This window comes from Macrobrachium nipponense, chromosome 7 (assembly GCF_015104395.2).
Source record: "Macrobrachium nipponense isolate FS-2020 chromosome 7, ASM1510439v2, whole genome shotgun sequence".
NCBI classification, from domain to species: Eukaryota; Metazoa; Arthropoda; class Malacostraca; order Decapoda; family Palaemonidae; genus Macrobrachium; species Macrobrachium nipponense.
The window spans coordinates 11353016-11365857 of record NC_061109.1 but is presented as its reverse complement, the minus strand read 5'-3'; the positions used below and the strand labels follow the sequence as shown (position 1 = coordinate 11365857).

At 36.1% G+C, this 12842-nt stretch overlaps 1 protein-coding gene across 1 annotated transcript in view; it reads right to left on the bottom strand.

Annotated features, from left to right (window-relative positions):
- Positions 1 to 12842, bottom strand: part of LOC135217537 (serine/threonine-protein kinase atr-like) — a 796062-nt gene that overhangs the window by 303813 nt on the left and 479407 nt on the right. The window contains 6 exon segments of the mRNA XM_064253504.1: positions 63 to 332; positions 3949 to 4079; positions 8623 to 8730; positions 8836 to 8928; positions 8931 to 9040; positions 9203 to 9315. Coding sequence (XP_064109574.1) covers positions 63 to 332; positions 3949 to 4079; positions 8623 to 8730; positions 8836 to 8928; positions 8931 to 9040; positions 9203 to 9315 — 825 coding nt within the window.

Genomic DNA, 12842 nt, shown 5'->3' with positions numbered 1-12842 from the left:
TTCATCAAAAATTTTTCAGTACATGTGACATGGAACATCTTCAAGAGATGCAAACTACTTACCTGGCTGGCTACTTCACTCTTCAGTAAGTCTACCAAAGAACATGCCCAATTGGTAAGCCACTGATGGAAAGTTTTAGCATGACTACTGCCAAATATGGGTGATGGCAGAGATGAAAGTTTGGTAATGGTAGATGATACGGTATATTTTGATGTCAAAAGAGGAAATATAATTTCTTGCAACTGATAGGGTAAACGGTCCCAAACTCTTGCACCTTCATGTGTAGCACCTTCGGTTTCTTTATCTCGTACACCATAAATTCTTGTAATTTCCTGTAATCAAGTCAATCAATTGCTATACTTTCCATAATTCCCACATGACGCTGAGACTTCACCTAATTGCTAAGTATGAAAATAAATATAACTACTATGAATTTCCAGTGAACTTTTGAACAAAATAAATATCCTAAAAAAAGATACAATATCCACTGGACTTATTTTACATCTGCCCTCAAAATTGAAAGTATGAAATAAAATTATGTTATTGCAGAACATGGAATGTGAACTACAATTAAACTTAACACTGGCATGAAATATGTCATGAAATACAAAACTTCAAATACATTATATTAAAAATAGATGCATAGCTACAATGCAGTTCCTATCATTGTAAAAATAGGAGTAAATTAAATTCCAATGAAAACTCAAGTATTGTATACTCATATAAAACCATTAATCATAAAATAGGTTTTGATGTAGGAAAACCCACTTTTGGAGTTCACTTCGAAGCTCCATAAGACAGAGCAACCAATCTCAAAGAATTCTCTTATTATTGCTGTTGGCCTGAATATGTAGTGCCTGTTGGCACAGTGATAGAATATACAGGACTCAGGACAAGAGGGCTCTACTATCTCCTGTCCACTTAGACTACCTCGGTCTTCCCTTCATCCTACTTGCACAGATAGGACAGCAGAGGGTATGATGGCTATCTTCCTCATAACATGCCAGGTCTGTGCAAGATAAATGTTCACCCCAGTCCCATGCCTTTCAATTAGGGAGAGTGGTTTGGTTGGCAAACTCAATGCAGACACCAAATACATGTTTTACATAAGTCAAAACCTGATTGTTTATTTCACAGCAACTGACTGGTGACAAAATGGCTTACCTCCTATTAACAAATCCCAACAACCAAGATGAATTTTTGGTCTGAAGTAATAGTTACAAATTATCAACAATTTTCTCAGCGATGAAGAACAATAAACAACATACGAACCTATAATGTATCATTTCCGTGTTCTACGGAGACTTGCCTTATTAAGTCGGGTCTGGCTTGGCTGCAGGATTACTCTGCCTTCCCTGGCAATATCACAGCATGACCACCACTCTCATAGTAGCAGTATTTCAAGAATTTTTTATTCAAGGAAGAGTAACTGGATATCAACAGTTTTCTTTATTCTGGATACCCATTAGGATTTGGCAATAAAGAACACGAAACCCACAAACCTATATGTACGGTATATGTATTATCCCTTGTGGTTTTAAGGTGAATCACTTAACTATGTCAGGTTTGTTTGCAGGATTATAGTACATTCTCTGGTTCAGGAATATTACCTCTAATAACCACCCTGTACACTTGGAGACTGCTTCAAAAGAAATATTTTCGAAGAACAAAAATGAAGTTCTCACCTTCTGGATGTCATGTGACTTAGGAAAGGAGTGCGGGTCTGACTTTTTAACGAGGGAAACTAAAATAATGGTTTGTTTGTACTAGGGTGTACAAAAACAGGATCATCTGGGATGTTTAATCTGACACCCTTGTAAACTTTGAGTCCTTGACCAGGCATAATGTTTTGGTAAAATACAGAGTTCCCTTATCAGAAAGGGGCTTTTCCATTTAAAAGGTCCTCATTCTTGGCCAGAAATGATTTGCAAGGAGACACCTTGGTGTAATAGTGAAGAAACATATTGTCCCCGTCTAAAAGCCCCGATCGCTAATTCAAGCACCTGATACCAAAGTGATCAAGAAGATTGCCTTTTGTAGCATATGAGTTATAGTTACACTGGACTTACTAAATTGAGGGGATGACAAGAGTCTAAGAACCTTATTCAGGGATCAGGTAATGGGAAGCCTTGCAGGAGCTGGCTTTTACAGTGTAAAAGTCCAGAGAAGTGAAGGAACAATTTATGCGTTGATGAGGCCTAGAAGAATTGGAAGACTCCATAATAATCAACAAGGCACACACACAAACACATTGAAACAAAGAAATCACGGGCAAAAAAAGCAACTGGCTTGGGATGGAGAGCGCAAGCGACTACTCTCCAAGGGAGTCAAAGAAAGACTGACGTGTCATGGGCTTCTATACCTGGTCGGTGACCAGCTTCCACCTCATATACGCATGAGTTTCCAGATGCCACATATTCCTTGTTTTACAATCTTTGATTGTTTTTAACCAGTTTCCGGCTGGCGCAAGAGGATTATTGTGTTAAGACCAAAGGTTTGTTAGCTATAAAAATGACAAATTGATTCAAAATTTGTCATATTTCTATACTAGAATCAATTCCAAACCTACAAAGCAATGGTTCTGACTGACAAAGTTGTCTTATATGCCATGACTGTTGTTTTATTATCATTATTAAAATAATTCTACCACACCACAGAGCTTTTTAAAAAAATGCAAAAACAGGAATAGGGAGTTTTTATCTTGTACTGAGTGGGTCTCATTTTTCTTATGGAAAATATGATGCTATTTTAGCATTAATTTTCTCATATTTTCCTTGCTATAATTACAACTTATCTGGGTGTCCTGTAGAAATAAAAAAAATTATGGCAAACAGATTTTTGGCACATCTTTTTTAGGGGAAAGGGCAAATTTTCTTGTATTTTGTCATTTCTACTCATTACAGTGGACCCCTGTATTCGCATTCTCCAGATTTATAGACTCGCATTTGCAGATTTCTCTCTGGAACATATCCCCAAATTATTCGTGGGAAATTCACCTATTCGCAGTATTTTTCTATGAGAAATATCCACAAATTCCTAGGGGTTTTTTTATCAATTTTATCATAAAATGCACTTTTTGTGGTAAAACTATTATAAAAACCAAGTATAAAATTTTTTAGTGGGTTTCTCTTGTTTTAACTAAGAAAATAGGCTGTTTTATGCATTTTATAGGGGTTCCAAATATTTGCAGGGGAGTCTGACATGCATCTCCCCTGCAAATATGGGGGACCACTGTATTCCACCAGCATAAACTTGTTTTGGCGGACATTTTTATGCCACTGTATAATCATTTAGCAGCAAAATGAAACAAAATAAAGCAGTGTACCTTGAAAATTGTCAGAATCACAGATCTTTGAACAAAACAGGAATGGTCAAGATTTTTACACATACCACTCAATTCACTTGTCACTTCCAACAGGCATAATTGTTTACGAGGGTTATAGGCAAAACGGTTAAAAACACAATGAATTCTTTACACAAACCATAATAATGTGGAATTCATCCTCCAACCCTCCCTTATCCAAAGTTTTTTTTTTAAGATAAAAGAGAAAAATGACCACTTAACTGCTGGACACCAATTTATCCATGGATATAATCACACACTTACCTGTCTACTGTTAGTATTCTGTTTTAGGAAGTGAGCATCTTAAGCAATTTGGCAACCATGAAACTGGAGTATTATAAGTAGAAGGTTTTTATGAAACTCCTTCATAATTAAAATGTCCAATATACATATATCCTCTCTCTCCATATTGAAAATTATTATAAAGAGGGAAATCCCAATATCAGGAAATGAACTAAGACCATTATAATTAGTAACATCTGAGACATTCTACACCTTCTAATTAAAACATAAGTTTTCTCATTCTTTGCAAATAAGAAATTTAAAGACTATTAATCTTCAAATTCTATACAAAATATAATCAACAACAGTAACTGCCTACCTACCTGCATTGCGTAGGAAGCACACGTCTGGCTGTTTCCATCAGTAGCAGCCAAAAACGCTCGACCCAGTTCCGTTACCAACTCCAAAATGAATAACTCTGATTCAATGCTTAAATGAATCTTGCTCATCTCCTCTTTAAAAGAATAAAATATGAATAAGTACACAAATAAAGCGTAGAGAATTAAAGATCAATGAAATTTAACAGTCCTCAAAATTTATCAAGCAATATAATCAGAACAGCTGTAAAATAACCAATGTTTTAAAAACTATCAAACACATTACTTATATTTGGTGATTTAGTTATCCAAACATGAGTCCTAGAAGCTTTAATCAATGATGAAATGAGAATAGAAAAAGGTTTTGTAATCAGCCAGTAGCCTTCCATGTGTGAGGGTGGATTCACCATTCTGAACAAACTTGTTGGGTTATGAGATAAGAGAAAACAGTGGAGTTGTAAGGAGGGAACTTGCATTATAGGCAAAGGTTTTTTATATAATATTTATTTATTTATAAAATTAGGTTTGTTAAAAAAAACCATTACTGCCAGAAATGATTGTTTTATAATAAAATTAGGTCTTATATAAACTTATCCAGTAATTATATAGCTAAGAATTTCTACTCGACGGCAGCCTAAATTCAAATTTCGTGGGTAGCGTTTCGATGGCTCAGTGTAGGTATGAAGTGCCCTCCCACTACGGCATTACTAGGAACGACTTAGCATACTACGTCAACTATGTTTTATGCATAATACCCATCAGAGGGGAGGTAGTTGGGATCTGATCATATAATTACTGTGTAAATATATACAAAATCTAGTTTTATTATAAACAAAATATCATTTTTGTATATGTGACTTACCCAGTAATTATATAGCTGATTCCACACTGAATGGGGGTGGAATCATGGACATATTCTACTCCAAAGCTTTAAATCATGTGATGAATTTGAAATATAAAAGTTGCTAGCCCTGGAAAAACAATGCTTGTCGTTCCTATCAATTAAGAGAGCTATGCAGATGAATACTGCCTCTGGTTGGTGCTCATCTTAACTCGTAGTGGCGTGGCAGTAAAGCCAAGGGTCACCTCCTACTTGAGGGGAACTTTGCAGCAAGGGGAATAATCCTATGGCTAGCAAAGTATGATAGATGCCCAACCTTGCCCTGGGTGCAGCACCAATATAAGACAACCAGAAAATACTGATACCTACACTGAAATAACGTTATGACCCATCCACTGAGAGTGGTGGGTGCTCCAGGTACACAGTACCCACTGACTCTCCAAACTCAACACCTTACTGAAAAGGTGAAGAGATAATAGAACATCTTATGCTTCCTTCCACAATGTCATGCCAGTCACTAACAATGGCCTTCAGGTATTGAAAAATTTTGACCTCTTTTAAGGTTACATAAAAAAGAAAACAAATATGATAAGCAAAGATCGTTTATGCCTCCGGTAGATTGATAGCAGAATGGGCTTAAAGAGCAACAAATGACTGAAAACTAAGGAGGAAGAGGCTGTTCTTATATCCTCATCTTTGCTCAAAACAAGGCCAAAAGACACTCCATAACACTGTGTCTCAAACATGAAGCCCTTATAAAATGGAAGACCACACGTTTAAGACAGAGAAAGAGACAAGTTATTACCGTAACTTCCTAGGGAATGGATGGTCCTCTGAATCCTGTTGCAATGAAGGCTGGAAGTCTTCAGCCATGTAAACAAACAGGAATGTACTGCTTGACGAACTGCTTCTTGTCAGGGAGTGACTCTTCTGTTTACCATGGAAGCAGAGCTATCAGGGCAGGCAAAGTCTTCTAATGTTCACTCCAAATCATGGTTAACAACTAGTAGTTGAACACTTTTGCAAACTAAGAGAAAAGAGAAGACAAAAAAGTAAACAGAAAGACAATGCTGAATCTAATGAGACATAACTCTATGTCTCAGTCTGATGATTCTCGCAATGGTAACTGAGGAGCTCAAAACAGGAACCATAAGCCAGAATCTAAAGCCAACCAGAGACATAAGTCTGTGATGGTCGGGCAGAGAGATACGAGTTAGGTGCTAACCCTAGGACGAACAAAATCTCAGTGAGAAGACATTTACTTGACTCCGTAGGCTGAGTGCCCGATAGTACATTTTGTCATGGCATGCATTCGTCTTATAGAGCTATCACATGCACAACTGATACACTCAACCAACTGCATGTTAATCGAACCACGAGGGAAAGCAATCCTCTTGTTTAGTGATAATACCAACCATGTGGTGTTGTTGCCAAACAAAACCACTAGATGTCTCAAAGTCCAAACCAGAAACTTTTGGGGGGCATGAGAGGCTGTCCTAAGTTTCAGGCTAGTTAAGAACAGCTCTGGTTACGAGAATGTACTATTTGTCTCGGTCACACACTAGAAGGACTAACTAACCAGTGTGCATCTATTACTCGGACAGTGCAACTGATAACAGACGCCTGCTGCAAGACTATACAAGCATATTTAAAGGCTCCTGGTGATGGAATGCAAGCCTAATTCTTCTTCACTTTTAAAGAGAAAAAGAATGAGGACTTGAGGCATATATCCTTTATTGTCTAATGAAGTGAGTGAACGAGAAGCTATCCTGAAGAACGGTTTCTACGGCAATAACAGGATACCGAAGACAACTTGTCCATGCCAAACTGGTTGTTCCCAAAATGGGAAAACATGAGAGGTGGATTGCAAACTACTTAGTGATAGCCATCCTGAACAAATGAACGTACATCCGGTGATATCCTAAGATTGAACCATGAACATAGGTTCTCAAATCCAAACTCTAGGGGAGTACACTCAGTGGAGTTCCTCATCCATCCCGGTGAAACCCAGGAAGTAGAGGGACAAAAAGAGAGGATTGACTGTTCTAGCCTGCTCTTCTCAGAACTAGCAGGGGGGGGGGATAACGCACATGATCATCAACTTGCAGTGATGATAGCAAAGTACAGACTTAGGAAAATGTATTTGCCTCAGCTAAAACTTTTTGCTGAGGCAAATACAGTTCAGAAGGGAGAAGTAAAGTGAAGTATATCTTAGTTTAACCAGACCACTGAGCTGATTAACAGCTCTCCTAGGGCTGGCCTGAAGGATTAGATATTTTTATGTGGATAGGAACCAACTGGTCACCTAGCAACAGGACCTACAGCTTGTTATGGGGTTCGAACCACATTATACCAAGAAATGAACTTGAACTACATTATATTGAGAAATGAACTTCTTTCACCAGAAATAAATTCCTCTGATTCCACGTTGGCCGAGAGCCTAGAATCTCTTCCTACAACTAGTTAAATCCAGGGAACATGAGAGTTGAGTGGAGTTGAAAGCCTAGGCACTAGTACAGGATGCTCAAAATTAAAAATTTTCCAGCGGTGTTCAGTAAAAACCCATAAACGCATCAAAAGACACCTTTTCAGTGGCTGTCTGCCGATACCTCAGAATAGCAACAGGTTCGACCGAGGGGACAACTACCAGGGGCAACCCCCTCAGACTCCCTTTGACTACAGGTATGTCTTCTCCCTGATGCGGAGGAGGACAGTCTCAAAGCAAATCTGACTGTAATATAAAAGAATAAAAGAAATATTTACCAATAACTGATTACTCAAAAAGAAAACATTAGTCGAATTAGAATTATCAGGAATTCAAAGTAATCGAATTCAATAACTGATTGTACACCAGGTCACACCCCAATAATTGACTCAAGTGGCCTGAGCTCCAGTATGCCAAGCAAGTTGGAGGTTAGAACCAAATATGCATGTTTGCGACTAGTCTGTGATCGGTAAACAAAATCACAAAAGCAAAATATCACCTAATAGAATGATGCAACATTCCTGCAATGGTCAAGAATTACTTTAGAAGTAATCATTAACAGGCAACTTACATATAGCCTAATCCCAGTAAGTAAATAAATGCAAAAGTTTTGGGATAAAAGAAAGGATATCATTCTAGAATTACTTTAAGGTAATCATTTACCCTAGGCTTGAGAATAGCCTAAGTCCGGTGAACGATCACGAGTGCAAAAGGATTGCTCTATGGTAACTATTACCAGTGTCTTGCTAATAGCTCATGACCAGTAAACAAATTCTATAAAGGAAAGTTTGGCCTAAAGGAATGAAATAACATCCAGTTTACTAAAGGTAATTCTAAACCGATGACTTACACATTAAGCCCAATAAGTAAAAAGATATATGCAAAAGTATTTGATCTACTTGAATAGTCATCCATTCAAGAACTATTTATGAGGCCATTGTTATTCCCGGACTCTACAAGTATCCGGCCTGATGATAATCTAAACAAAGAAAACAAAATAAAGACAAGACTCAATCCTGCTTCAAAGGCTATGAGTGTGTTCAAGTGGTTGAAACACTACCGAAATCCGGTGATATAACCAAAAAATAAGAACAAGCTGCAGTGAGCACTCAATGTTTCGTCAAGCTTGGCAGAAAATAGAATGACGTGATTAGCTAAGTCATTCATAGTAGTGCCATAGGGGGACGGCACTGTATACCTAGACTGAGCCATCAAAGCCCTACCCGCGAAATCTGAATTTAGGATGTCGTCGAGTAGAAACTCTTAGCTATATAATTACTGGGTAAGTCACAAATACAAAATAGCTGTTTTTGATACAGAACATTTGAATTGTGAAAAAAATCTGATTGGTTACCTTTGATGTTGGTTTGTGTGTACAGCCTTGTGGGATCAATGGCTCCCAACAGACCTAGACATTCTGCTACACTTGTCTGTAGTTCTTCATCGACTTCACGACACTGGCCTTCAAAAGAAGTAAAAAATTTAATAAAAATACACAACCAAATAAAATGCCTACCTCTGCATCATAATGAATCAGAAAGGATAGGGTGACACATGGGTAACTCACCAAGCAGATTACTAAAAAGTTCTGAAATAACAGGATGAACATTATCGGAGTCTGTAGTGAGATGATGGACTGTTCCCTGGTTGTGACGCAAAAGTGTGGACGAAGGCGACTTATAGAGCAAAGCGAGTCGGGTACATCTATGCTCTCATGGTTGAGTCCCCTTAACACTGAAGACAAAGCATCCACCACTTCCTGATTGTTCCCACTAAAAAGAAAATACGTAAAATGTAAATATGAAAGATAAGAAGTAATAAATAAAAAATAAATCAGTATAGTCATAGAAATGATACATCAATTTTACAGGTAGTACTCATCATTTACATCACATATACAGAAACCATAACTATTGTCCATATTTCATTTAAACCTCAGTAAAACTGTCTGATGTTCTAAGATGGTATTGTTGATTTTTCTCAATGCTTCATGATCAGGAAAGAGTGGCAGATTCCCTAAGAGGGGTTGCATTGCTGTCCTTTCAACCTGCAATAGACATCTGCTTAGAAATTAGACTTATGCACATTTTAAACCATAGTTGAATTCATTTTCCACTGTCTGCAAATTCTAGATATCTTCAAATGTTTACAATCTGTATGTTCACAATTTAATAAGATTTTTAACAACACAATCTGACTCAAACTAAAAAATATATTTCAATATGCTTGAGCACTTAACAGCTTCCTTAATAATAATGCAGGTAGTAAGTGGCATTTGAATAAAGATCCAGCTCAGCCTACTGTTACTTTCTAACACTGTTAAGTGGTAGCTAGTTGGATTATAAATCTGAGATATAAAACCACAGGAAAATAATCACTAACAAAATATTTTTATTTTGATCAGGCAAAGGATGTAAGCTTTACCTTCCTTGCATAACCCTAAGGTCTTCATTTAAGAGTAATAGGTTCTTAAGAATCAGTATAAAAATTGGTCAATTAATTTAGATAAATGTTCAATTACCTCTCGAATAACGCAGGTTTAAATAACAAGAGAATTTATGGAGATACACATTTCTTACATGATAATTCTACTTTAGTATGAATGTACACTTAAGCATCATTTTCAAATCGGCCACGCAACTGTGAAGGTTTTAAATGGTGATGATGTCCCTAACAGCAATGCTAACTAGCAGCGGGAGATGGAAAACAAAGCCAGGGTTCCCAGATGCATGATAATTATTGTAACAAATATAATAATTAAATCTGTAAGATATTCTATACAATATCCTGTGTAAATAATGTGATATTTCACAAAACAGCAAAATACTGAACTGGAAATGTACAAATTGAAAATTTTTGTCAATTGAAATTTTTTGCCAACATGGAAAAATAAAGTAGAAACACACTCTCTAAACACACTCTCTCTCTCTCTCTCTCTCTCTCTCTCTCTCTCTCTCTCTCTCTCTCTCTCTCTCATCTCGTCATTTTGGTATATCTACCTGCTAGCTTTAAACTGCCAAATAGACCTAGAAGCAAAAGTTTATAGGTTAAACGTGGAATCTTCATATATCAAGCTTACCAACCTTGTGATCTGTCTGAGAATTCATTACTATTTCTTATAATCAACAACCACCTACTTCTGCATAAGAGACCCTGGCATAAATAACAAGTACTGACAAAACAATCGAATTGAGAAACAGCCGTTTCCAGATGTCGGTTATCTTAACTAACACATGTTTATTAACCCTTAAACGCCCGAAGCGGTAAAAAAAAAAATGTCTCCCGTGTGCCGGAGACGTTTCAGAGTGAGCGCGGAAGCGGAAAAATATTTTTTTTCAAAAAAATCATAGCGCACTTAGTTTTGAAGATTAGAGTTCATTTTTGGCTCCTTTTTTTGTCATTGCCTGAAGTTTAGTATGCAACCATCAGAAATGAAAAAAATTATCATTATCATATATAAATAATGCGATATATGATAGCGCAAAAACGAAATTTCATATATAATTGTATTCAAATCGCGCTACGCGCAAAACGGTTAAAGATAACAAGTTTCTTTTTTTTTTCGTTGTAATGTACACTAAATTGTGATCATTTTGGTATATAACAAATTGTTAAAAAGATAAAAGCAACACAGAGAAAATAAAAATTATCACAAAATAATGCATGAATTCGTTATGCGCGGACGTAAACATATTTTTTTTCAAAAATTCACCAAATAAAATCTAATATTCTCCTAGAGACTTCCAATTTCTTTCAAAATGAAGACAAACATGATTGAATATTACTATACTGTAAGAATATTAGCTTACAAATGCAGTTTTCGACCATATCTGACGAGTTAAAGTTGACCGAATGTCGAATTTTTTTTATATATATTTTTTTATATGCAATTATTTCGGAAATAAGAAAAGCTACAACTTTCAAATATTTTTGTTTTATTCTACATGAAATTGCGCACATTTTCATATATAAAACTCTATGAAATGCCTAATATGAAACAGAGCAATATTCCGAGAATGGTTACGTACGCATTTCGGCAGTATTTTGTGGCCTTGTGGCCGAGAATCCGCGCGTGGGGAGGGAAGGAAGGTTTTTTTTTAAATTTCACCATAAATTTAAATATTGTGCTAGAGACTTCAAATTTGTTTCAAGATGAAGACAAATGACTGAATATTACTAGACTGTAAGAGTTTTATCTTACGATTGCGTTTTTTGACCATTTCGGTAGAGTCAAATTTGACCGAACGTGGTTTTTTTTCTATTTATCGTGATTTATATGCAAATATTTCGAAAATGAGAAAAGCTACAACCTTCAACTATTTTTTTGTTGTATTATACATGAAACTGCGCACATTTTCATATATAAAACGTTATGTAACGGCTATTTAAAATGGTGCAACATTACCACAATCGCACGTATTATTTTTTCGGAAGAGTTACCGCGCGGGACGTAAAGAAAATGTTATTTTTTTCATAAATTCACCATAAATCGAAATATTGTGCTAGAGACTTGCAATTTGTTGCAAAATGAAGGTAAATGCTTGAATATTACTAGAATATAAGCGTTTTAGCTTACAATGGCGTTTTTTGACCATTTCGGTAGAGTCAAAATTGACCGAAGGTTGAAAATTTGTCACTTATCATGTTTTTTTTTATATGAAAATATTTCAAAATTGATAAAAGCTACAAGCATGGGTTGTTTTTAGTTGTATTTTGCATGAAATTGCGCACATTTTCATATATAAAACTTTATGTAACGGCTAATTTAAAATGGTGCAAACATTACCACAATCGCATGTATGATTATTTTCGTGAGAGTTACCGCGCGGATGTAAGGAAGGAAAACGTTTTTTTCATAAATTCACCATAAATCGAAATATTGTGCTAGAGGACTTCCAATTAGTTGCAAAATTAAGTTAAATGATTGAATATTACTAAATATAAGAGTTTTAGCTTACAATTGCGTTTTTTGACCATTTCGGTAGAGTCAAAGTTGACCGAAGGTTGAAATTTTGGCGGACATCGTTATTTATATGAAATTAAATTCTCAAAACTGATAAAAGCTACAATCATGAGTATTTTTTTGTTGTATTCTACATAAAAATGCGCACATTTTCATATATAATACTCCATGTAACGGCTAATTTAATATGGTAAAAAAATTATGTCAAAGTGACGAAATAATTTCCGAGATGTGTCACAGATACTTTTTAGTGCGGTAAGAAAGAAATTCGCGCTTGCGCGCCTGCGTAACGATTGTAAACAAAACAACACCTTGATCCGTGAACTCCCAGCATCCCCAAGGCGCGTGATTCAAGAGTTTTTTGGCTGGTAGGCCTAAAAAGTATTTTTCCGCGAATTTTTAAAAAAACTTTTGTATGTCGACGTAAAATACGTCCAGTCGGCACCCGAGAGACAAAAAATGTCGACGTAAAATACGTCCAGTCGGCGTTTAAGGGTTAAAGGTTACATTACAGTTGTTGACTTGTTAAAAATGTTCTGATTTTTAGAGACTTCCAAAAATAGAAAATCTTTATTCATCCTTCCCGCAATGGAGGTGAAAGTTTTATGAAA